General features: G+C 41.3%; 2 protein-coding genes across 2 annotated transcripts in view; one reads left to right on the top strand and one right to left on the bottom strand.

The window, feature by feature from the left end:
* LOC308083427 (dynein axonemal heavy chain 11) overlaps positions 1-2,146 on the top strand; it is a gene marked incomplete at both ends in the record, with an annotated part of 121,990 nt that extends 119,844 nt beyond the window's left edge. Inside the window, 2 exons of the mRNA XM_080425742.1 lie at positions 1,216-1,356; positions 1,899-2,146. Coding sequence (XP_080281868.1) covers positions 1,216-1,356; positions 1,899-2,146 — 389 coding nt within the window. The remainder of the gene's footprint in view (positions 1-1,215; positions 1,357-1,898) is intronic.
* Positions 2,147-10,143: 7,997 nt separating this feature from the next.
* The window catches only part of LOC308084067 (rap guanine nucleotide exchange factor 5-like), a 76,332-nt gene continuing 58,624 nt past the window's right edge, over positions 10,144-27,851 (bottom strand). The window contains exons 9-18 of the mRNA XM_080426542.1: positions 26,531-26,680; positions 24,828-24,928; positions 22,880-23,002; positions 21,713-21,891; positions 18,836-18,926; positions 17,633-17,683; positions 15,851-15,938; positions 14,747-14,811; positions 14,163-14,217; positions 10,144-13,768 (exon numbers count right to left, since the gene is read on the bottom strand). Of these exons, the coding sequence (XP_080282668.1) occupies positions 13,650-13,768; positions 14,163-14,217; positions 14,747-14,811; positions 15,851-15,938; positions 17,633-17,683; positions 18,836-18,926; positions 21,713-21,891; positions 22,880-23,002; positions 24,828-24,928; positions 26,531-26,680 (1,022 nt within the window). The 3' untranslated portion in view covers positions 10,144-13,649. The remainder of the gene's footprint in view (positions 13,769-14,162; positions 14,218-14,746; positions 14,812-15,850; positions 15,939-17,632; positions 17,684-18,835; positions 18,927-21,712; positions 21,892-22,879; positions 23,003-24,827; positions 24,929-26,530; positions 26,681-27,851) is intronic.

The following is a 27,851-nucleotide window of genomic DNA, read 5'->3' on the forward strand; positions in this document are numbered from 1 at the left end:
GTTGATTTAGTCGACTAGCATGTATTTTGGCGGTGCCTTGATGGCGTGGTAATGGCTGATTTTAAACTTGGTTGCATGCTGAAAATAGCAGATCTACAAGCTCACAACGCGTCGCAGAGCAACGCGTTGTGAGCTTGTAGATCTGCTATTTTCAGAGCGCAACACCCGAGTGTCAAAGCTTCGTTTCAAAGGAAATGCTGCTTTTCTTCATTTGGAACAATTCTGTGACCCCTAGAGGTCACTGTGGAATCAGAAACCCTATTATTGTCTCTGCCAGGCCGAAAGGCATGGCGAGAGAGGCGTCCGTTGATTTGTGCAAAACATATTTTTTGACAGTACTCCTACAGATTTTGTCCAAAAAACCCGCAAATACACAGTATCTCTATAGTCACTAAACAAAATCAGTCTTTCAGATTTTTCAGATTCCATCCTGATTGGCTAAAAATGGCTTCCAAAGTTTGCAGGAGTGCTCCGTTTTGAACAAAATGCCTCAAATCATGAACACAGCGTGCAATTTCCTTGAAATTTTGCACGCATATTTCCACTATGCCGAGGAAGAAATGCCACTTGAAATTTTTCAAATCAGCCTCATGATGGCGCTATAACAGGCCAATTCGTGTGTTTACCTATAACTGCACCGATCTGTGTAAAACTTTGTAAGCGCACTCCCTAGAGGTCAAGGAAAACCTTTTGCCCTGCATTTTTCACATCTGCCTTTTATAGCGCCACCACGGAAAAAAATATATATTACTCCTTCCGATTTTATCCAAATGTCACGCAAATCAGTACACATGATCTCTATAGTCATGTGAACAAGACGGATGTGTTTGATTTTTCATATTCCATCCTGATTGGCTAAGATTGACATCTAAAGTTTGCAGTAGTGGCTTGTTTTGAACAAAATGCCGCAAATCATGAACCGATTGCGGCCAAACTTTGCACACACATTCACACCATGTTGAGGAGCAAATGACACCCTTTTAACATTGGCCTGTTATAGCGCCACCAGCAGGTCTAATTTAGCAAAACAAATTAATGCAGTGTCCGATTGCCGTGCAAGGTCTAAGAAGAAATGGCACCCTTTTCACATTGGCCTAATATAGCGCCACCAGGAGGCCACAATAACCTACCTGACCTGGCGGAGACCTGTGCTCCGAGGAGCACTTTTTCTAGTTATTTGTATAAAGCATGCCATCAAAACATGTTTTCTCTCAGCTGTGATGCAGAGCATTGCTCGTAAGAACCAGTGGCCGCTGGACAAGATGACTCTGACCGTGGACGTGACCAAGAAAACTAGAGATGACTACGGACATCCACCTCGAGAGGGAGCCTACATCCACGGCCTCTACATGGACGGTAGGAAGGAAAACTAAATGATACAACTGCACATTTACACTCCTTTTATCCACAAACTTGGCCGATGTGCCGTACTTCTTTGTTTTAATGTGTGGCACGGTACAGCTAGGTGTTGTCATTAACCCATTCAAACCGGGAACGCATCTGTGTAACCACTTTATCCATATTGTATACTTTGGCTATTCAAAAATAGCTTGTATTTTAGAAAAATCGTGAAAATGTGTGCAATTCTTTGAATATATATATTTTTAAAGCAAACATTTGTAACTCAAATCTTTGCTTCTGGGGGGTCCTGGAACAAAATATTTTGAGATGGGGGTCCGCGGCCAAATACATATCATTTCAGAGGTCCTTGACATGAAAAACCACTGATATAGCAACATAATGTTTTGAAATACTCCAGAAAAGTAAAAGTACCTCAGAATTGTACTTAAGTACAGTACTTGAGTAAATGTACTTAGTTACTTTCCACCACTGCACTGCTGTATACTGTACCGTTCCGTTACCTTACCGTACCACGCTGTCTGTCCGTTTCCCACTAGGAGCCCGTTGGGACACCCAGGGCGGGGTGATCTCGGACGCGGCGCTGCGGGAGCTGACCCCGGCCATGCCCGTGCTGTACGTGCGCGCCGCGCCCGCCGAGCAGCAGGACCTGGCCGACACCTACCAGTGCCCGGTGTACCGCACCAAGCGGCGCGGGCACACCTACGCGTGGACCTTCCACCTCAGGACCAAGCAGCCTCCGGCCAAGTGGACCCTGGCCGGGGTGGCCCTGCTGCTGTCTGTCTGATGATGATGATGATGATGATCAGTGGTGTAAAGTAACCAAGTACATTTACTCAAGTACTGTACTTAAGTACAATTTTGAGGTATTTGTACTTTACTTGAGTATTTCCAATTTCCAATACTTTTACTTCCACTCCACTACATCTCAGAGGCAAATATTGTACTTTTACTCCACTACAATTATTTGAAAACTTGAGTTACTAGTTACTTTTCAGATATAAACTATGATATAATGAAACATACATTGACCACTTTAGCCCTATTTTACACATAGGCTATTTGAAAATAGCAGATCTACAAGCTCACAACGCGTCGCATCGCGACGCGTTGTGAGCTTGTAGATCGGCTATTTTCAAATATTTAGTACTTTTACTTTTGGTACTTTAAGTACATTTTTATGCCAATACTTTTGTACTTTTACTCAATTACATTTTTAATTCTGGACTTTTACTTGTAACAGAGTATTTTTATATTGCAGTATTGGTACTTTTACTTAAGTAAAGAATTTGAGTACTTTTTCCACCACTGATGATGATGATGATGATGATGATGATGATGTCAGGTACTGGAGCCAGGGATCTCCTCTAAAAAAAATCTATAAACAAACAAACCTGTACCTAGTCGACACTTCTCGACACTTTGTCCTCATTGGCTGGCCTTGGTAAGAGGCCAGCCAATGAGGACTCGCCATCCTCTCAGACTATGGGATCTGGACACACGGCAGAAAATTTCACTTACTGGCGCGCGTGAGAGAGAGAGCGAGAGAGAGATACACAGACACGGCAGAGCACGGTGGTGTCAGATTACACACACACACACACACACACACACGCACACACACACACACACACACACACACACACACACACACACACACACACACACAAAAGACAGACACAGATGCACTCATTTTCTTTATATTGGTAGGCACCCTGTAAATGACATTTTAAAAAATGGCTTCTAAACAGTTTTCTGAAGAAGTTCTCTGAAGATTTTTTTTTTAGAAATATATCGTTGCTGGCAGAAACCTTATAGGCTATCCATATTCTAACTTTTTGTGTTTTTTTCCCCGTAAATTAACACCTTACTTGATCATACTACGCCGTCACACAAAACTACCAAGAGTTTTCGCACGGCGTTTCAAGCTTGTAGATCTACTTTTGCATTTCTTTTTTTTTTAATCCTTAAATGTAACAGTTTTGGACATATGAGGTTTCTTCCCGACAGGGATGATTTATAGCTCAAATCTAAAATGACACAGTTGCTGTGCCGGTTTGAAGGGGTTATAACCACAACCACCCCTAAAAGGCGAGGTTCATCATGAACCCCAAAAAAAAGGGAAAACAATCATAATACAAAGAAATTAAACAACCGATCCAGAGAGCTTGTAGATCGGCTATTTTCGCTAGTATTTTCGAAACATTTTGCTTAGTTGTTGTGGTCAAAAAGAGTCATAAAGCCTGATCCAGGATTCTACTGACGGGACAGAATGGAAGAAGAGAGGGATGTCGGGGGTGGGACCACGGTTTACAGGCCTACTTGTTGGAATGGAGCTTCATGTCCTTCCCACGTGGCATCTAATGTTTTTACCTCCTACAGTGCACAAATGTGGCTGTAAAAGGTTACATTATTTATTTTGTTTTTTTTTAACTGAGTTAAATTCATAATTTTTGTCTTAGTCTTCACTGTCAAATAAATGTTGAGTTGAGTTGAATTAATGCAGAAATGTCAAAAACAAATATCTCAAATGAAAGAAGGAACATTTTGTAAAAGTTGAATCCGTTTCCTTCTGGGTTTACTGTCATATATAATGTTACTGCGAGATGTATATTGCAAGTGAATTATTACATTTGACTAATAGTTACTAATTTAATTGTCCTTGTTAGTGATATTTTAAGATGATTACCAATATGGAATTCTGCTTTGAAATTACGATGAATAGTATAGTTTAACATTTCATACTGCTGTCAATCTTTTATGTGCATATTGGACAATGGACAATCCAATGCAGATGTATTTTTGCGTTGTTCAGTATCATGGATTAAAGTTCTCAGTCGCCACGATTTCAGTCTTTGGATTCCATAGAAACCAGCATGTCTTCTATGGAAACATCTCATAGAGATATCTCATAGAGGCAAAGGTTATAAAGCCTTCACTTGGTTGGCAGTATGTAGAACAGCAGGAACAATAATACTAAAACATTATAATTGTTTACATATTGTGTTAATTGTTTATAAAACAGTGCTTGTGTGTGTGTGTGTGTGTGTGTGTGTGTGTGTGTGTGTGTGTGTGTGTGTGTGTGTGTGTGTGTGTGTGTGTGTGTGTGTGTGTGTGTGTGTGTGTGTGTGTGGGGGGGGGGGGGGGTTGGTACCTTTCACACTGTTTCACAAATCGCACATTAGGACTTGGCCATTAGAGTTCTCAACAGGCCTGAAATTTAAGGCCCAGCCCTAACTGGGCCGGCAAGAACAGAGCCCGGCCCGAACAATTACCACAATGTTAGGCCCAAAAACCAGAAAAAAATATGATGATTTGTTTTAATTCTTTTTTTTTTCATGGAACCCAATGCTCGGCCCGGCTCGACAAATTAGCATACATTTTCGTCCCGAAAACGTCGGGTCGTTAATTTATTTGTTTGTTTGTTTATTTGGATCCCCATTAGCTACTACCTTAGCAGCAGCTACTCTTCCTGGAGTCCACACAGAAATACATTACAGTCAGGTTCGAGCAGAATTTGAGAACTCTAATTGTCCATACAACATTTTTCAGTCGTGAGATTTTATTTAGCTTTAATCCATGCAGTAAAGAAATGCCAGCCCGCTGCGCTGTGCAACGCAGCCTGTTGTTATGAACCTGTTGTAACGTCTTGTTTTCCAAAACGGCGCCGAGCGCCCGCTTCTCCCACGAGACTATAATAACGCTTTAGTCCGGGGGACATGATTTGTTGGGGGAGCTTATGTCTCCATTTTAGACCATGTAATTCTGGATAGGGGGGAGCATATTTTATTGGAAGGTCAAGATAAAAAAAGCTTTCCCGGCTGCCCTCTGCTAACTGAATGATACACAATGCCGTCTGCCGGTGGGGTCCCCCTCTCTATCCCCCCCCCCCCCCCCGGCCCCAGAATTCCCAGGAGATGATGTGCATGGCCTGCTATTGACTTTTAAATGAGGCACATTTGACATTGACCTTTGGTACGGCGGGGAGGCGAGCATACTAACAGAATAGTGTAATTCATCCGGGCCTTGGAGCCCCCCGCCTTGGAGAAAGCTCATTGAAAAGGCCCTCTTCTTCCTCTGATAGCGGCACGTTAGATTATCCAGCCTTTATCTGCCTCCACTCTGGAGCTTAAGGATCTGATTAACTTAATATTGACCAAATAAAAACCATACCGTTTAATGAGCCGATTGGCAAACACACAAGCGCTCTTATCTGTAAGAGCGTCGGCATTCGCTGAATTGAGTGCATTGACGTCGAGGCGGGTTAATTTTATACGTGGGGGAGATAATCAGATGTACCAGTGGCTATGCTAAAGCCTGGGTTGTTTGAATATGATTAGGTGCACATTCCCAAGGTGTAGCGGCACCGGGATGATTGATATCTTTTGAGGTCTGCTATCCAGGAGGCTATGATGAATGGTGGCAGCACTTCCAGAGTCAAGGTTAACACCATACACTGGTATACAGTGACAGGAATTTACTTTTTAATCTAGAAGCTTGCCTCACTAAGATTAAAAAAAAATGTATGCAATCATGATAATTAACTGTGCTTTATAATGAATATGTAGTGGGGTTGTTGTTGTTGTTGTTTTTTTTCACCCCATAAAATTGTTAATTCTCTGGTCAAACAGCCTCTGCAAAGAAGCTATTTCACACATTTATCTAAACGGTGATAAGCTGGATAGGTGACGATAACAAAAGTCTATCGTAAATTAGTGCTTAGAATTTTCCCCCACGTATGAGTCAAGAGTCAAGACCCGAAGCCGATTCTACAAATTCCTTCTAAATCAGTGGTTCTCAAACTTTTTTTGTGCCAAGGAGGCCCAAATCAATATATATATATATACATCTGGCCATGGACCCCCAATCACAAGAGAAGATTTGTTTAAAAAAAAGAAGAAAAAAATTTCAATATGAAAAATAGCAGATACAAGCTTGCAGCTGATCACAGATCTACAAGCTGAGTTTTTCTGATTTTTTTTTACAAATTATAGCCGTTTAAATCGCTTGCCAACGTAAATCCCCTTGTTTGTCTTGTTCTCTTCGGGTCCGAGATTCTCTCTTAACTGCAAACAGCTGTTGGCTGTTTTGCTCTTAATTTCTTCCCGGTGCCAAAAGGAGCTGGTGGTGGGATGGTGATGTCAGGGGATTGATCCTTGGGTATTGTATTGAGGAGAATCAGCCTTCTTCGTCAGCCCTCCTCTCCTCTCTTCCTCTCATTAGCGCGCTAACAGCAGCAGGCCAGTCATTTGGTGACAGGGAAATGATACAGCAGCGCTGGAAAGGAAATGGCAGGGTGCGAGGACCCGGCACGGCGGGGGGTCATGCCACACAGATAGGGGTGTTAAAAGGCCAACCAGGACACCTGGTTAAAGTCAGCGGGGGCATCTGGGTCACCCACACCCCCCCCCTCTCCCCCCTCACACGACACGACTGAAAAGAAACGATATTGGTCTCTACTTATCGTGCTGTTATTGTATAACGTAGTAAAAATCTAAGATCATGTTATAGACAGGGTTCGATGTGCTGCCCCCCCCCCCCCCCCCCGGTTGTTCATTTTTTATCTACGGTGGGGATTAAAAATAGCAGATCTACAAGCTCACAGTTTGTAGATGAGCTATTTCCGCCACAGTATTTGTCGTACGAAGAAGTATATCATCTCTGTCGGGTGGAAAGAAACCTCACATGTCCAGAAGTGTTACTTTTCAGGATTTCAAATTCAAAAATAGTAAAAGTAGCAGATCTACAAGCTCAAAAAATGTTGCTTCACGCCGTGTTTTCGTGCTTGCGGATCTGCTACTTGTGACGCTGTAGTATGATCAAGTAGGGCAATAATTTATGAAAAAAGCACAAAAAGTTTAAATATGGAGATAAGAGGTTTCTGCCCGACAACAACTATCTACAAAGATGCAAAGCTATACACAGCATATCTGTCGCTTTCTAGCTTTGTATCTGAAGTTGAAGCCAGTTCAACGTATTTGTAGCTTTGTAGCAGCTACACATGTCGGATGTGTCTTTGTATCTCCATTTCGCTGGCTTCTATTGAAAATGAATGGTAGCATGTATCTTTCAGTGGTGGAAAAAGTACTCAAATTCTTTACTTAAGTAAAAGTACCAATACTGCAATATAAAAATACTCTGTTACAAGTAAAAGTCCAGAATTAAAAATTTACTTGAGTAAAAGTACAAAAGTATTGGCATCAAAATGTACTTAAAGTACCAAAAGTAAAAGTACTAAATATTTGAAAATAGCAGATCTACAAGCTCAAAACGCGTCGCATCGCGACGCGTTGTGAGCTTGTAGATCGGCTATTTTCAAAGAGCCTGGGTATAAATAGGTTTAAAGTGGTTAATGTATGTTTCATTATATCATAATTGATATCTGAAAAGTACGGTAACTAGTAACTAAAGTTTTCACTTACTTTTACGAAAGTAACTAAAGTACTTAGTTACTTTCCACCACTGGTGTGAACGCAACATGCTGTATTCACACGGAAAGATACACAGATACACAGATACACAGTGTCAGAGTGACAGCATATGTGTCACTCTGACACTTTGTATACTGTGTTGCTCAACGCGGTCGTTGACGGCAGCGTCTTCGCTGCGTCATCAGAGCTACAGTACGGTTATAGTTTTGTATCTCTGTATCTGGAAGTTGAACCCAGCTCAACTTCAATTTATATCTTTGTATTTGTTCTACCATTTGTAGCAGCTACAAACGTCCGATGTGTCTTTGTATCTTCATGTCGCTGCATGGCCTCCATTGGAAATGAATGGTAGCCTGTATCTTTGTTGCTGCCAGTGTGAACGCAACATGAGGCACAACAATGTTTTGAGATTGTGTTTCGTGGCAAAAAAATACATATTAAAAGGGGGCACGGCTTTGGCAAAGTCGGCAGCGCTGTCGCCTCACAGCTAGAAGGTCCTGAGTTCGATTCCCGCCGGGGGGCGCTGGGGGGCGTGTCCTCTCCTCCGTGTCATCAGCGCTCATACTCTAGGTGGGGTTGGCAAAAGGGCCTCTCTGTGTGGAGTTAGCATGTTCTCCCTGTGTCCCTTAGGGTAGGTATACCTCACAAAAACATGTAGTAATCCTGGCCTCTATACCCACGGTTCTCGCATAGCCAGGGGGTCCGCGAAATAATTCAGATTATATTTATTTTTTTCATAAAAAAAAATAATAATTATGAAATGTGAGTTTACCATAATCACAGTCATCCTTAATCATATTCCATCATATTCAAGGGCTTTTGCAGAGAAATGAGACAGACTCCACTCACTTTCAAATTGAGTGCTGCAGGGGGCAGGTGTGTTTGTCTGTGTCCAGCTGACGCTCGTTGACGCTCGTTAATGTTATAGGCATCAAATAGGCCAACATCTAATCTAAGATTAGTGGGACTCATTCAAATGACCACCAGTGAGTCCCGGGACTAATTTCATTGAAAACCTAACTACACTGTATTATAGTAGATGTATTAGATATTTATTAGATGTTATATTGATATTATAGCTATTTTATTTGATTGTGATGTTGTTACCTGACAATTAGTTGACTTTTGGTGAAAAGATACTGCATATATCGGTATCGGTTGATATCTGAATCGGAAATTAAGAGTTGGACAATATCAGAACATCGGATGTTGGCAAAAAAGTCAATATCGAACATCCCTAACAATAAGTTTATTATTTAAAAATTGAAGCACCTACTAAAAGTCACATTTAGACTGGTCATTTTACATGTCTATTTTTATTAGGACTATAGAAGTGTTCATTTTCTGAAGTCTGAACCATTAAGATCAGTTACTTGAAAAGTGTGCTGTCAGGTTTTGCCCAAAAGCAATTTGATTAAAATGACTATTGGCACATGATTCATATAGTAGTAGTGGTTTCTATGAAATGGGTCTGAATGATTTGATTAAAACGTTTTAATACAAATAGTTCCAATGGCATCTAAATGTACACATGGTTGTAAATATATGCTTATCGGTGTTGCAAGGATGAGAGGGTACCTGAAAAAATTCTCACCTCCAAGGGGTACCTGGGCCAAAAAAGTTTGAGAACCCCTGCTCTATACTGCCTCCCCCTTGATAGCCGGGGCGCCTGATGGAGGGGAAAGGAACTGGTTGGAATAACGTGTTCCTTCCATGCACTACGTTCCGGAGAAACTCCCCCTCTGTCAGGTGATAAGAGGGCTTGTTAGCTCTCATGCATTGAAGGAGGCGTGAGCTCGGCTCTGGGCTCTCCCTAGGCTGGCACTGGGTGAAAAAGGGTTGCAAAATCGTGGGATAAAAAAAACATATAAATTTGGGGGTCTTTGACGTGTTTGCGGGGAACCACTGATGTAGCCTACAGTACACAACATGAACATTACAGCACAGACACACACACTGTACAATGTTTTCTTTTTATTATTACAAGAGTTTTTTATCACGGCGGTACAGTACGTGCACAGTGGACCTGCTGGTCCATCCATGGGGGAGGAGCCACGTCATGCAGACCAGAGGGAATCTCAACGTTGGCAAATGTACACAAAACATGGACATGAAATAGGATTATGACCGACTTTAGGACAAATACATTAAAAAATAAAAGTATTCCCAAATAAATAAAGCATATCCGTCCAGTCTACAAATACTCTACATAATATTAGGCCTATCTCTGTGGGGTGGAAACCTCAAATGTCCAAAACTGTTACTTTTCAGGATTCATATTCAAAAGTAGCAAAAGTAGCAGATCAAAACGGATCTGCTACTTTTGTAGATGATGATCAAGTAGGGCGTTAATTTACGAAAAAGAAAAAAAAAGTTGTAACGATATGTAAAGGGAAATAGGCTGTACATTGACGGAGATAAAGGGAATTTAGGATATGGTAAAAGAGCATCAAAGAATGTTTTATTTTTCCATTAAACAATATTTACAAATGGGGGTTTAATGCAAGAAGAAGTACAGCCATCTACAACACTTTACATAACACTGTTTCTCAATGTTGGGTCTGGGTTCCACCAAATGAACCCGTACAGGTCTGTAACTCTGAGAGTGTTACACTTTTTTTGGGAGTGTTGTTGCTGTTGTCACCACAGTGGTTTCTCTAAGCCAGGGGTCTTCAACAGGGGGTCCGGGGACCCCTATAGGGTGTCCTCAGAGTTACTACAGGGGCTCCGCCAAAATCCTCGTGTGATTAGGGAACATTGGCCAAAAATACCAGATCTACAAGCTCACAACGCCTCGCGTGTGAGCTTGTAGATCTGCTGTTTTCGGGGGTTGGTGTAGAGGGAAAAAGAGCAGACCAAGTACAGAGCCAACGTTCAATTTGATTTTGACTAAGTATTGAGGATTTAAAAGGTTAACTGTCTGAAAGTACACATTAACGTTATTAATAGAAAAGCTAAATAATTTTCACAACACTGACAATAGTGCTGTCAAAAAAAGTCTATGAAACTATCTATGAAATCTAGGTAAAAGTTTAATCTGCGACACAATGTTATACAGTATGTAGTGGGCGTCCCTGCTTCATCTCTCTATCAGCTAAGGGGTCCTTGGCCTGAAAAACGTTGAAGACCCCTGCTCTAAGCTATACAACAGAACCCAAAACATTTTGGTTTACTTGTTTTCTATGAAATGAACACCTAAAGCACGTTTTCTATTCCTCGTGTTGCTATGCGGCCAAAAGGTGCGGCAGTAACATGAACCGCAAGATCCCAGAGTGTTCATTTAAACGGCTGCTTTTGCTTTTTAATGCCAAACACACTGAGACCTGCAGGGTTCTGAGTGTTGCTGCCTGACTGATCCACCTCCACTGATTGTCAACAGCTAAAGTAGTTCTCAAAAGACCAGCAATTAGCATGTGTTTTGGATGGGGCGTTTTTCTGTGTGTGTGTGCGTGCGTGCGTGTGCGTGTGTGTGTTAGTTATTTGGCACTGACATTTGATGTGGAACCATGACTCATGCACCCACACGCACACTTGTACACATACGTGTGCTCACACACACACACACATGCATTCCCTGTAACTTTCAGTGTCGCTCAACTAGGGGTGGGGAGGAATACATTTGGTCATAATCTGTATTGGGTCTATGATGGTCTTTTGGACATTCTGGCCAAATGTATTGCTGGACTTCAGTTTATTGCTCGGTAGACAGACAGCGTATTTTATTATTAGTTCAAAAACTAGAAAAGTGTGAAAAAAGCCACTTTAATGGATACAGATCAAGTCAAACAGGTCTAAATGCTTCATTTGTTGTTCTAATTGCACTCATAAATAAAATAAAATTTATTGATTTTAAGTATTTTTATATAATGGCTAGTGTCAAGTGAAAGGTTGATACAAAATTGTGATGGTTTGCAGAATTACAACATAGTATGAATATCAAAGAACTGTGATCTTATCAAATCATGACCCAAGAATTGTGATAAAATAGAGTCATATGATCCATAGTGACTCCCACCCCTACATACAAACATTTACTGTACACATGCACGTGTGTACACACACACACACACACACACACACACACACACACACACACACACACACACACACACACACACACACACACACACACACACACACACACACACAAGAAACAGCACTGCTTATATGACACATTGTGATAAAGCCTCATGTCTTATACATAATACTGCTGATTTCACTATAATGTTAAAATGCATTGCAAAACTCATTATGAAAAAACTAGTTTACTGTACATCTAGCAGTCATGTTTTCAACTAGCTAAATACAGTACTCAGTTGTTATCAACATACAGAGAGAGAATGAAAAGGGGAACGTAATAGTGATAGCAAAACTCCTGAGTGATTATTTAACTCTTAAATTGACCCATAAAGGTTCCACTATAACTCAGAGTTAAATTATTCTCAGGATTTTACTGTGGAGGTGACGTTCACTGCCTTGTAGAGAAAATTACCATAACACTTTATATGAAACCTTATGTTTAAAGAACATATAGATGTCCTTATGATATAGAAAGCCTACACAGTAGTGGTCATTTAACTCCGAAGAGTGTACGAATGAAACCAAATGTACCCGTAAGGGACCATTTGGTTTCAAAGGTACACTCCTCTGAGTTAAAGGAACACTCAGGATTATAGAATGAATGTAAATAATACATGAGTGTAGATATATAAAACATAGACTACCATAAGCATGTTCTGTTGGAGGCTGTGGTTTGTAAGATCTGTATTCATATAGTTGACCTACATCTTATGATTTTGACGAACAGGAGGGTTTCCACCAGTGAGTTCAGAGTGTTTTTTTAAGCAGTGAATCTTCATGAAGAGCTACACACACATAACCCCACATCTGTGTTCTCAACCGACTCTGGTATTATTCCTGGTCAACTGGCTCCCTCTTGTGGCCGGGCCAGGGTCTCACAGCATTCCTCTGAGCGCTGACTTGAGAGATGTGCTGATCAGTAGCCAAGACGGTGGGGGCAACCAGACATCCAAAATGTGCTGATCAGACGACAAGACGGTGGGGGCAACCAGACATCCAAAATGTGCTGATCAGAAGACAAGACGGTGGGGGGAACCAGACATCCAAACTGTGCTGATCAGAAGACAAGACGGTGGGGGGAACCAGACATCCAGACTTTGATAGACTTCCCGTGTCATCAAGTGTGTTTAGGAGAGCAGAAGTCAACACACACTTGTGAGATCTAGTGACACCGACCATCGGAAGTTCGCGAGATCTGACATTCAAGTGGCGAGACCGGCCACACCCACATAGGAGAGCGTTTGGTACTATAGTGGCGAGGCGTGGCATTGATTATCTTAGATAGTTATCGTCTCTGTCGGGTGGAAACCTCATGTCCAAAAACTTTTCGGGATTTAAATTCAAAAATAGCAAAAGTTGCAGATCTACAAGCGTTTCGAGCTTGTAGATCTGCTAGTTTTGTATACTTTTGTGTGACGCTGTAGTAGGGCGTTAATTTACAAAAAAACACAATATGTAGATCGGAGGTTTCTGCCCGACAGCAACGATATCAAAGATCTTTGTCAACAGTCAGCGCTAGGCAGGTGTGTAGCCGGGGGTTTCCTTGGCAAATTATTGCAAACTGACTGACTGACAGATGGACAGGGTGACAGGGTGGGGACCAGCATAAAGAGCCTCTCTCTGTGTGTGTCTATGTCCGCGCCTTCAGTCTGTGAGACAGAAGGTTTGTCTATATGCGGGGCTCCAGTCTGTGAGACAGGAGGTGTGAGACAGAAGGTAATGTCTATGTGCGGGGCTCCAGTCTGTGACACAGAAGGTGTGAGACAGAAAAGGTAATGTCTATGTGCGGGGCTCCAGTCTGTGAGACAGCTCAAACTGAGTCTGCTGATTGTCGATGATCAGAAGGTAATCGGTGTATGAGCTCACGTCAGCGCTGCTCTTCTCTGTGATGCCGTTTCCTGTCGGGATAAGAAAAAAAAACGACACACAGAACATAATGTTTACCTAGAGCTGAGCCAGCATCCTGTCTCTGACAGGACAGTCACTGATACTGTCAGTGGCGGAAAGTAACTAAGTACATATACTCAATTCTGAGGTACATCTACTTTAATCTAGTATTTACATGTTGTGATACTTTACACTTCACACTACCCTGCTATATCGGATATTGTACTTTTTAAATCCACTACAAATATTTGAAAACTTACTTTGCAGATTTAGATTATCATTACAAAACATACCGTAGATTAGCCACTTTTTTTATACTCGAGCTTTCCCCACAATGATAGAAAACAGAAAAGACCCTAGTATAGAGCCCTGAGAGTAACAACAACACATGATCTGATTACCCACCTAGATGATCAGTCTGACAGTGTCTGATGAGCCGCACCGTGTCTGCTATCATGTGCTGCAAGACAAGACATGAAACATACCAACACCGTTCAACTGGCAGTCCAAGTAATCCACTGAAACCATTATGAAAACAAAAACAAATGAATAATACATTTTAATAAAGTAATCGATTTCGGCGGATGGGGGGGATTTGGGCATGTCAGTATACTGTATAGACAAAATGTTTAAAAAATTGCAGAAGCTCACAATACGTTGTGATGCCACGTGTTGTGAGCTTGTAGATCGGCTATTTTTGCTATACTGTATATGCGCGACACCGTTGTACGACAACGTATAAAATAGGGCTTAAGTGGTTAATCGGACTAATCATTTAGTGGATTTCTAAAAAAGAAAATCTATTAGAAATGTTTCGCATCGATATACTGTACTGTATAAAAATAAATATCCTAACAAGTTATTCTCAGCAGTTATTCAGTTAATCAAAGAAGCATAATAACCACTAAGAAAATAATGGATAGTTGTAGCAGTAGTCCAGACTCATCAGCACTTTGCCCATATGAGTGTTCTAGGCTCTGTTGACTCACCAGCTTTTCAAAGTTGACCAGATTATCATGAAATGTTTTGTTGCCTTCATGAATGAATGTGATATCTGCAAGAAACGACCACAGTCGAATTAGAATCAGTAAAACATGTATTTGTATATCTCTTTCTCTTGTTTTATACAGCACATACAGTACTCTATGAAAATAAATGGTTACTAAATAGATATAATTATATAAATAACATCAATAATAGGTTTACGCGGCAATTTAGGAGTACATAATTGAGCTACGGCACCATCTGGTGGACAAATTTGAAGTGTCACACGTGAACAGAACTACAATGTGGCAGCTAAATTAAATAATGCTTTTAAAAATAGAATATAGACATAAATGAGGACTGTGAAGAATTGCCACAGTAACAGAATCTTGAAAATAGCCAATCTACAAGCTCACGACGCCTTGCATTGTGAGCTTGTAGATCGGCTATTTTCACAATATTGGAACCGAGTCAACCTAAATGTGATGTCTCGACTCCTACAATTCAGTCCATGTCATGGTGGGAGGTCCCCAGTTTAAATATTATTTTGGGGGGTCCCCAGTTCAAATATGATTATTTTGGGGGGTCACGGCCTGAAAAGTTTGGGAACCCTTGATATAGGTTATAACATGGGTCTTCAACAGGGGGTCCGGGACCCCTAAGGGGTCCTCAGAGTTACTACAGGGGGGCTGCCAAATCTTTGTATGATAGGAATTGTTTTTTGTACATTAACCACTTGATCTCTAGTATCCTTATTCTGAGGGGAACATTAGCCGATAATAGCAGATCTACAAGTTCACAACGCCTCGCGCTGCGAGGCGTTGTGAACTTTTAGATCTACTATTTTTGGCAAAGAGGTTTGGTGCAGTAGAGTTACATGTCTGAAAATACACATTCAAAACATAACATCCATCCAACACAGTGCTGTCAAACAAGTCTATGAAGCTATATGAAATCTATGAAAAGATTGAATCTGCACAAAACACAATTTTATACAATATGTAGTGGGGGTCCCTGCTTCATCTCTCTCTCTCAGCGAAGGGGGTCCTTGGCCTGACAAACGTTGAAGACCCCTGGGTTATAATATATAACAGGGGTAATGAACACACCTTTCAGTAACAGAGGGAGGAAGGGAATCTTTGGAGCCTTCATCTTCTTAAAGGAGTCTCTGTAGGCCTTGTGGTTTAGAGAGGGATCCTGGGAGGAACAAATATGTCTTATTATAACAATAATATGTGTAATTCTCAATTTATGTCCTGTTAAACGATGGTGTCACATACTGAAAATAACAGATCTACAAGTTCACTATGTTCAGCGTGAGACACTGGCAACTACAACGAAGTATATCGTCTCTGTCGGGTGGAAACCTCATATGTCCAAAACTATTACTTTTCAGGATTCAAATACAAAAATCACAGCCAGTGTGAAGTGAGCGCTGCCTTTGATGCGTTAATTTCATTAAGCTATAGAGGAACACCGGATCCTTCTAAAAGGTCAATGCGCTGTGGGCCTGAACCTTTGAATATGGTTGCCTTTTGGTGCCTATGCATCTGTGTGAATATGCACCTGAAAAAACGTGATAATCTCCCATTCAATGCATTGATAGCATTCGAAGCCGGTGGAATATGAGCTATATGGAGTTTGTGGTGACTTGTGTCTTAGGTGGCTATGTTTTTGTTTAATTTTATTTTTTACTGGTTAAGAGTATGTCTATGTCAGTTGTTGTATGTGGAAAAATTCAAAAAATCTATAAAAATATAAAATATAAAATTTAAAATAAAAAAAAGAACTAGAGGAACAATGTTAAATCCTTGTCCATTCATTTCAAATGCTCATACGTACAAACAACAAAAGTAGCAGATCTACAAGCTCAAAACACGTGGATCTGTTTCGTTTCATGCTTTTGTGTGAAGCTGTAGTATGATCAAATAGGGCATTCATTTATTTAAAAATAAACTAAAAGTTAGAATGTGGAGATAAGAGCTTTCTGCCCGACAGCAACGATATACGTATCAGGTTTAAGAGTGCATGTTTTACTTTGAGGCCTCACAGGTTGCGGGTTGGGATTACATATTTAACGGTTAGGTTTAGAGGTTGGAGTCAGGATTACATATTTAACGGTTAGGTTTAGAGGTTGGAGTCAGGATTACATATTTAACAGTTAAGTTTAGAGGTTGAGATTAGTATTACATATTTAACAGTTATAGGTTTAGAGGTTAGAGTTAGTATTACATATTTAACGGCTATAGGTTTAGAGGTTGGAGTTATAGAGTTATGCCTGATTTATACATAGTTGTGCAGCAGTGTCGCACACCAAAAATAGCCGACCTAGATCTGCTTTTTCGGTGTGCGACCTCAGGCACACAACAGGGTAGAACTCTGGCTTTTGTAAGCACGTGCGTGGCTGCCTACATGCATGCATGCTTGTGCACGTGCGTGTGTGTGTGTGTAATGAATGTTGAACTGTTTGCTTGCAGTATGAATTATTAAGAGGTTGTGTGAGCGGCCCAAGGCCAGGTTTACCCCATTTTACCCCTTTTTTGTGTCTGCAAGGAATGTCATGTTTTTGAATCTGTAATGTATGTCAGCCCACAGCAACCTGGAGTTGACTCCCTAGAGAGCTGTGTGAGGCTAGTCATTATAAACCCTAGACCTAGAGATAGCTAAGGGGGGGGGAAGACATGCTTTCCCCGCCAAACTCATTTCAAATCTCCCTTTCTGCCTTTTAGTCTTAGCTTAATATTTTTCTCTCTGCTCAATTCTTAGCCTTTTAACTATGTCTCTCCTAATAACGTTTTATTTTTTTTGTAAAGCGACTTTGGGTACTATGAAAAGCGCTATATAAATATAATACAGCGCCCCCTTCAATAAGTGTTTGGAAGTGCACCTACTGTCATCGTCTCCAGTTCAGAGAACAGCTTTTTGAACTTCCCAGGAACTTTCTGTGGATAAAATAAATAAAAATGAGATTAAAACATGAGCCATCGTGCTTCCTTGGGTTCAATCCTTTTAGAACCACTGATGTAAACCCATAGAGCAGTGGTTCTCAATTGATTGCTTTTTTTCAATCAATCAATCAAACCATTGATCGTGACCATCTTTCACACTGTGGCTCTGTAGTTGGCGAGCTGTCTAGAAATGACTAATCTTGCTAAAAGTGCTGCTGAGGACCAGCCAGCACCAAATGTAGTGTGCACACTGCCAGTAGGGCCAAGGATGTACCGTATCTCCATTCATGGTTTCACATTACGTTTTTTTAATTTTTTAAAAATATATTTTATAATGGAAGTGACAGTTGGGCGAATCTGGCTGAAACCTTGCTAAAATATGGACTCATATGTCATAGATAGCGTCTCTGTCGGGTGGAAACCTCATATGTCCAAAACTGTTACTTTTCAGGATTCAAAAATCAAAAACAGCAGAACTAGCAGATCTACAAGCTCAAAACACGTTGCTTAGCACCGCGTTTCGAGCTTGTAGATCTGCTACTTTTGATGCTTTTGTGTGACGCTGTAGTATGATCATGGCATTAATTTACAAAAAAAAGTTAAAATATGGAGATAAGAGGTTTCTGCCCGACAGCAACGATACGTTATACAGTAGATGATATGTCACATATAGATGATCCACATTGGAGCCACACTGTTATTCCATCTGTACACTGTCAGAGGTAAATGAACACTGTCAGAGGTAAATGAACAGTCAGGATGTCAGTACAGATGTTACAGAACAGATGTTACAGTACAGATGTTACAGTACAGATGTTACAGAACAGATGTTACAGTACAGATGTTACAGAACAGATGTTACAGTACAGATGTTACAGTACAGATGTTACAGAACAGATGTTACAGTACAGATGTTACAGTACAGATGTTACAGAACAGATGTTACAGTACAGATGTTACAGAACAGATGTTACAGTACAGATGTTACAGTACAGATGTTACAGTACAGATGTTACAGTACAGATGTTACAGTACAGATGTTACAGTACAGATGTTACAGTACAGATGTTACAGTACAGATGTTACAGTACAGATGTTACAGAACAGATGTTACAGTACAGATGTTACAGTACAGAGGCTGCTTACCTCCCAGGTCAGGCTGAGGCGGCTGACCGCTGCCGTGTTCAGACCCATGATGATGGCAAACAGACAGTTGAGGTTCTTCTGGGCCTTACAGCTGAACAGAGCAGAACACAGTTACTGAGCTGTTTAACCTTACAGCTGAGCTGTTTAACCTTACATCTGAGCTGTTTAACCTTACATCTGAGCTGTTTAACCTTACAGCTGAACTGTTTAACCTTACATCTGAGCTGTTTAACCTTACATCTGAGCTGTTTAACCTTACAGCTGAACTGTTTAACCTTACAGCTGAACTGTTTAACGTTACATCGGAGCTGTTTAACCTTACATCTGAGCTGTTTAACCTTACAGCTGAACTGTTTAACCTTACAGCTGAACTGTTTAACTTTACATCTGAGCTGTTTAACCTTACATCTGAGCTGTTTAACCTTACAGCTGAACTGTTTAACTTTACATCTGAGCTGTTTAACCTTACAGCTGAACTGTTTAACCTTACAGCTGAGCTGTTTAACCTTAGAGCTGAGCTGTTCAACCTTACATCTGAGCTGTTTAACCTTACAGCTGAGCTGTTTAACCTTACAGCTGAGCTGTTTAACCTTAGAGCTGAGCTGTTCAACCTTACATCTGAACTGTTTAACCTTACATCTGAACTGTTCAACCTTACAGCTGAGCTGTTCAACCTTACATCTGAACTGTTTAACCTTACATCTGAACTGTTCAACCTTACAGCTGAGCTGTTCAACCTTACATCTGAACTGTTCAACCTTACAGCTGAGCTGTTCAACCTTACATCTGAACTGTTCAACCTTACAGCTGAGCTGTTCAACCTTACATCTGAACTGTTTAACCGTACAGCTGAGCTGTTTAACCTTACATCTGAACTGTTTAACCTTACATCTGAACTATTTAACCTTACATCTGAGCTGTTCAACCTTACAGCTGAGCTGTTTAACCTTACATCTGAGCTGTTCAACCTTACAGCTGACACAGAGCAGAACAAAACAATATGTTACTGAGCTGTTAAACCCTGTAAACAAGGGGGTCTACTACAAGCGTCTTATCAATAAGGAACTTAAGGTGGACAAGTGACCACCATGGATGACTAACTGGAGCGTGTAGGGACCTTAACTGTTGTCTGAGCTTACCCTTTCTAAGGCGTTCTTCATGAGAGGCTAAATCAGTGTGTCCCCCCCCCCAAAAAAAGGGTAAATATCATGTTTTGCAGCTTAATTGATTAATTATTTAATCATGTATTTTTGTAAGTCTGGATCCAGGAAGACACACATTTCTCTTTTGGTTCTGGAGCTGAAAAGGTTTGAGAGCTAATAGCTCTTTAGTGTGATGTGAATTGTAGTTCAACAACCCGCCACTGGAGGGGGCAGCATTCCCATGTTAACTTCCCTGTGCCACTGAGGGATACACAACTGAATGTGTATTGCTCCACAAGGCCACTGGCGGAAAGTAACTAAGTGCATTTACTCAAGTACTGTACTGGCAATTTTAGGTATTTTTACTCTGCGTGAGTACTTCAATCTTTTCATACTTTCTTCAATACTTCTACCCTACTACATCTCAAGGCAAATATTCAACGTTTTACTCCACATTTTTTTTTTTTTTTTAAAGCTTCAGTTACAATTAATTTTGTAGATTTAGATCATGAACCAATTAAGACCTATGTTATACTTTGTCTATTCAAAAAGAGCTGATCTACAAGCTCACAACGTGTCCCGTTTTGTACTATGTACTATTTTCGAATGTTTGAAATAAATTACAAAATTATGAAATGCGCCATTCATAATGAATACTTTTAGTTTGGGACCTCAGGTATTGTTTTGAGTTCAATACGTTTGTACTTTTACTCAAGCAAACGGTTTAATATAGTTTAAAACATAGCACTTTTACTTACTTAACAGAGTATTTCTACATTGTGGTATTGATACTTTTACTTAAAGGATGACTTCACCCATTTTAAACCTATCTTATCCTCACTAATAGCTCATTATAATATGGCACAATTTTTGTCTACTCACTCTGTGTCTCAGAGGAGGGCTGTGGACAGTTCAGAGACCCACCTACCAGTGACATCATCGGTAGGTGGGTTTGGTCATTTCAATCATGATTAGAAACTTTGTATTGAATATTTTATGAATGTGAAACTTTCCAGGAAGAGAAAGCCTACAGTTTCAATTAGCTTGGCTTCCCCATGCATTGATGATTAGGTCACTGGTAGGCTGGTTTCTGAACTGTCCACAGCCCTCCTCTGAGACACAGACTGAGTAGACACAAATGTTACCATTTTATAATGAACATTAATGCGAACCAATTATATGAAGATAAGTTGAAAATGGGTGAAGTGGTCCTTTAACCGCTTAAACCCCATATGGTTGACTGGAGTCCCTCAGGGCTTTATACTGTTTTCTGAGCTTGTGGATATAATATGCAATTTTCTGCGAAAGCTTTCCCCACAATACGGATGCTGCATGGGGTTTAAATGGTTAAGTAATAAATGTCTTCCTCCACTGCACAAGGCCAGCATGTGCTGTATTCACCTGTTTCCTAGGCTGTGTGTTTTCCACTTCCTGTCGATTTCATTGGATATCATTGGTCATCTGACCAGTTTCATTGGATTTCATTGGATCAAATCGATAGGAAGTGGAAAACACACAGCCTCGGAAACAGGTGAATAGCAGTGGTTCTCAAACTTTTTCATGTCAAGGACCCCCCCCCCCCCCGACCACCACCCCCCACCACCCCAGGACCCCTGGGGGTCCCCGGACCCCACTTTGAGAACCAATGCTGTACAGAACAGTGAGGTCAGCATTGAAACCACCAGATCAATGGTGTTCAGCAGATAGTCGATGAGTTAATGAGCTAATGACTCACTGTGCAGCGATCTTGATGAACTTCTTAATGAGCTGGACTCGTTTGCAGAGGGCGGGGCAGAGCAGCACCTCCGTGGCCACCCACAGCTGCACCTCGTTGCAGCGCTGCAGGAGCTGCTCCAGCGCAGCCGTGTGGCCGCTGCCGGCGTGGCGGCTGAATATGAAATACACCAGCTCTTGCTGTAAAAAACAGGATGGAAATCAAAATGGAGAATGCTTAAACACTTCAGTTAAGACTTCAACTTTAAAGGGATAGTTCACCCCCAAAATTACTTATTTTCTATCTATTACTCACCCCATGGAGACTTGAATTCATGGAGATTTTTTTGTTTTTGTCGCATTCCCAAGCCAATAATTTGATGAGCGCCGGCAGCTCCGGTAGGAGACTCAAAGTGTCAACTTTGAGTCCCTTACCGGTTACATTAGCATATTGGCTTAGGAATGCGACAAAAACTAAAACATCTCCATGAATGTAAGGCTTCATGGGGTGTGTAATTTTCCCCAGTTCGATCCTGGGCTCCCCCAGACAGAGTCAGTGCTGGATGGGTCCTTGAGCATGTTGTTGCCTTGTATGGTTTCCTATGCCATCGGTGTGTGAATGGATGAATGTAAAGCACTTTGGATAAAAGGCGCTATATAAATGCACCATTTATTTACCATTTTAGAAGTAATTCAACCAGAAACGTCAGAGAGTGGGATCAACTGCGGAGAGCTCTAAGGCCTCGTACACACAGTTGAAACAAGTGACTCATGCTTTACGCATGCTTCATGGGGGGGGGGGTGAAGCCGTTTCAATGAATTCCCTATGGAAGTCACATGGTTTTGAATCGCTGACTTGTCGCATGGCTTCAGGTATTCACTGCGACAAGTCAGCGCATCAAAACCACGTGACTTCCATAGGGAATGAATTGAAACGACTTCAATGAGGCATGCGTAAAGCATGCGTCGCGTGTTTTAGCCGCGTGAACGAGGGCTAAAGTGTCAACGGCCTATATGCACCCCAGAGGAGCAAAAAGGCTAAAGTCAAGTCAAGGAAGTCAAGTAATTCAATGCCATACAACACACATTTATTTCACAGTATAGCTCAGCTTAGAATACCGGCCTTGAACATTCCCAGCGGCCACAGTATCTCTTTGTTAGCACGGCATTCACAGCTGATCAAACAGACCTCGTGTGTGGAGTTGAAGATGGTCCAGTCGAAGTTGGTGAGAGCCACAGCCACGTCCCATGTGTTCATGCTGAGCATGCGGCCCGTCCTCTGCTGCTGCTCCCAGTTGTCAGTGACTGGACTCTGCAGGACGGACAAACAGTGGTCTTAAACCCATTAAGACCTGAGGCGATTCTTTAAAAAAATCTAAATCCTAACAGTTTTTTGAAGAAAATATAAAAAATATTTTTTCACGATTTTTTCAAAAATAGCAGATCTACAAGCTCGTAGCGCGGCACTCGGTGCCGCGCTATGAGCTTGTATATCTGCTATTTTTGAATAGCCAAAGGCATCTAAAGTGACACAGAAGCGTTCCAGGTATCAATGGGTTAAACCCAGTGGTTCTCAGACCTTTTCACGCCAAGGACTCCCAAATGTCAAGGACCCCCAAATGTATATTTATTTGGCGGCGGACCCCCCATCTGATGCAAAATATTTTGTGCCAGGGACCCCCATACAAGATTTGTGCTGTTAAAATGTTTCATTTTACAAACGTCAAGTCGCGACGCATTGTGAGTTTGTAGATCGGCTGCCTTCACATAGCCAACGTATACTTGGGTTAAAGTGTTTAGGGTTAGCATCAAAACAAATGTTTATCCTATATATTATTAACTAATGGGGACCCCTGGCTGGAACCCACTCAAACCTCTTATCTCCATAATCTAACTGTTTGTGTTTTTTTCGTAAATTAACGCCTTAATTTCGTAAATTAACGCCTTATTGATCATACTACAGCGCCAGACATAAGCATCAAAAGTAACAGCTAAAGTAGCAGATCTACAAGGTCAAAACGCGTCGCTTCGCGCCGCGTTTTGAGCTCGTAGATCTGCTACTTCAGCTGTTTTTGGAATTTGAATCCTGAAAACTAACAGTTTTGGACATATGAGGTTTCCACCCGACAGAGACGATATGTATTTCTCAACTCCAGTCCAGCTACGTTTCTATACAACCATAAGGGGTTAAATGTACATTGGTGCCTCAGGTCTATACGTTTGTTTGTGATTAATTAGATCAGTGGTTCTCAACGCGCTGTCCAGGGACCGCCCGGGGCCCTTTGGCGGCGTTCCAGCGGTCCACAGCTAAATGATTGATACTGTAGCTAAATCATCACCGTTATTACATGTACAAGTACAATAAATACAAATACAGAACTACAGGAATGGCTATTTTGAGCAGAATGTCACCGTAATCTCTATACCTGCAGTACCAATCCTTTTTGTATCGAAACATATCTAAATAAATGTTCTTAGAATAGGGTCCCAGGATTAAAATTATTTTCAAATGGGGGTCCGTGACCATATCAGGTCCTTAAAATTAAAAAGGTTGAGAATCACTGGATTAAATAATATAATTATATCCACACACAGTTCATAGGTTACACTATTAGTAGACAATATTTCTTTTTATTTCTATAATTTGTATCCCACAATTGTGTAACACATTTTTTCACCCAGTGCCAATTGCCTAAGCTTGTAATCCTGGGCGCTACTCTCCCTCTGCCAGCCTGGGGAGAGCCTGAACTGAGCTCATGCTTCCTTCAATGCATGAGGAGTGAGCAGGCCGCTTCTTATCACCTGATATGGGGGAGTTTCCCCGGTTGGACATAGCACGTGGAAGGAACACGTTATTCCAACCAGTTCCTTTCCCCTCCATCAGGTGCCCCGGCTGGCCAGGGGGAGGCAGTATAGAGACCCCCAGCGCCCACAGCGTCCCCGGCGGGAATAGTATACAATATTACCATTCAGCATCAGCAGTGTATCTTTAAAGCAGTGTTTGAGCATTCTAACTAAACTGAGTCATTGATATTAGTTATAGATAGTTGTCTACTGTATATAGTTAGATATTAGTTTATATTAGTTATATATATAGTTAGATATAGTTAGATATTAGTATATATTATTGATATTACCACAGCCACTTCACTCAGGTGCTTTCTGCACACGTGCAGCCTGCCCACCGGAGTCAGCGAATCAGAGTACAGTCTGTCATGTGGCTGGAGGAGGAGTCTCCCTGCAGAGAGAGAGAGAGAGAGAGAGAGAGAGAGAGAGAGAGAGAGAAGAGAGTGAAACATCACAGGGACATAAAGAAACTGTGTGTGTGTGTGTGTGTGTGTGTGTGTGTGTGTGTGTGTGTGTGTGTGTGTGTGTGTGTGTGTGTGTGTGTGTGTGTGTGTGTGTGTGTGTGTGTGTGTGTGTGTGTGTGTGTGTGTGTGTGTGTGTGTGTGTGTGTGTGTGTGTCTCTCTCTCTGGTCCAGAGATAAGTGGACCTGCCACCAGGCTCCACAGTGTGACAGTCAAGCAGTTGACTTCCTGATAACACCGTCATGTGACATGAATCAGGCTCCTCTCCCATATGTCTGCAGAATGAGGTTTATTTATGTAGCAGGAAATATGTGTGCTGTCTGGATGGATGGAGAGACGTTTGAGGTGGGTTTTCACGTGATTACATTCTCAGACGTTCATATCTGGGCCCTGGCATAATGTTAGATTGTTGCTGTCGGTTGCTGTTACAACCTATGCACCACTGGTGCTCAACGTTGGGTCCAGGGACCCCCAGGGGTCTTTGAGGGGGTTCTAGGGTGTCCCCAGATCAATTAGTTAATATAGCATCACAATCATTTTAACCACTTTAACCCTGGCAAAACGTATTTTCAGATGTGGGTCCGGTGGCCAAATACATATTAATTTGTATGAAAACGTTTGAGAACCACTATACACAATGCAAACCCTCAGTGTTGTTAATTGATCCATTTTTAACTCTTGAAAGTGTACAAATGTAACCAAATGGACCCGTAATACTCAGAGTTAAAACAAGAACAGGAGACCTGGTTCTGCCAGACCCAGACTTCACATGACGTGTCAGCCTGTGTCTATGCCCATGTATGGACGAAAGGGGGACAGACTTTCATGGCTGGGACACACGTCGTGCTCTCAGAGCCGCCTTATTTACAACTCGGTAAAATCCTCTCTGTGTTAATTTACCTCTGAGAGTGTACACAATACATATATACGGGTCCATTTGGTTACATTTGTACACTCTCAGAGATACACACACTGACGATTTTCTGTGTATTCATCTTCACAGCTTCCGAATTACACTCAACCGTCTTGAGAGACTATATTAACACAGAAATGTGACACTTTGAGGGTTAACTGTCGTGTACAGTTTGTTTTGTTTTGTAAAGCGACTCTAGGTTACTGTATCTAGAAAAGCTCTAGAAATTGCATTTATTATTATTATTAGTATTACTATTTTACTCTATTATCTGTAGAAGAAAATGTTTTCACGAACTCTAATGTTGACAGGTACCGCATCGGTTCTCAAAGTGGGGTCCGGGGACCCCCCAGGGGTCCTTTGGGGGGGTAACAGAGGGTCCCCAGCACATTTTAGTTAATATACTGTATAGCGTCACAATCATTTTAACCACTTTAACCATATTTTATACTCTGGCTATTCAAAAATATCAGATATACAAGCTGCTATTTTTTTTAAATCCCTGGCAGGAGATGGGGGGGGGGGGGCAGCCAAATACATATCATTTTGGGGGTCCTTGACATGAAAAAAGTTTGATAACCGCTGAGGTACCGTGTATCACCGTACAGTCTTATTTACCTCCAGGGTAGGTGATGGCCACCAGCACCAGGTCCTGGTGAGGGGTGTCCATCCTCTCTGCCAGGGTGAGGATCATCTCCTGGGCCTCCACCCCAGCATGGACCTTCATGCTCATGTAGGAGTCCATGCTCACGTACACCTGGCACAGCACTGAGGAGGAGAAGACAACCAGGTTACACTGTTTATACGGACCATAGAGGACACTGGTTCTCAGGGGGGGGTTCCAGGGGGGGTCCCCCAAACTGAATGATCGATAGTTTGGAGAAAAAAAATGGACTCTTACGGGTTTGTAACTCCCATGTGATGTATACTATCAAACTTAACCCATTCAATCCGGGAACGCATACTGTGTCATTTTAGATTTTTGGCTATAACCATTATCTTATACTTTGGCCATTCAAAAATAGCAGATCTAGAAGCTTGTCGCGTGACACAGAGTCCCATGTTTTCATGTCAAGGACCCCCACAATGATATGTATGTGCCCCCCCCCCCCCCATCTCGAAATATTTTGTTCCAGGGACCCCGAGAAAGATTTTAGTTAAACATTTATATTCAAAGACTTGCACACATTTTCATGATTATTTATTATCTGCAAGCTCATAGCACTCGGTGCTCGCGCTATGAGCTTGTAGATCTGCTATCTTTGAATAGTCAAAGAAATCTAAAGTGACACAGATGCGTTCCCGGGTTAAATTAACCTTTAACCCTCTAAGACCCATCGATCCCTTTTGGAAACAATTATATTTTATAAAGAAAGATGTTTAAATCTTTTTTTTTTCTGTTATTTTTTCACCTCTAAATCCTCATTGGGTCCTATTGTTTAGTCTTACAATGCCATTGGCCAGGATATTTGCATATAAATACCCCCCACAGAGCAGGGAATCATCACAACTGGAAAAATCTCTGTTGGAACAGATCTCTTTTTTTCTCTGGAAGATATTCCTCACAAAAACGTAAGTAATATGCCTGTAATAATTGTTTTGGTGAACATTACAATGTCTAGAACATGTACATATGTTATTATTGTGAAATATATGTCCCAAATTTAAATTAGAGCTTGATTCATACTTGTGTCTTTTTGGAATCGTTGGGCCCTCTTGGTTGCAAAAAATACAAGGGCAGGCCTAATGTTCACCTGCTACTGTTCAGCCTTATATATAGTTTTCACAATAGATTTAAACAGTTATATGTGTATTTCCCCCACTTTGCATTACTATATATATATATATATATATATATATATATATATATATATATATATATATATATATATATATATATATATATATATATATATGAGAGAGAGAAACAGTGAGAGAG

This window comes from Gymnoscopelus braueri, assembly GCF_963280865.1.
Source record: "Gymnoscopelus braueri genome assembly, chromosome: 4".
NCBI classification, from domain to species: domain Eukaryota; kingdom Metazoa; phylum Chordata; class Actinopteri; order Myctophiformes; family Myctophidae; genus Gymnoscopelus; species Gymnoscopelus braueri.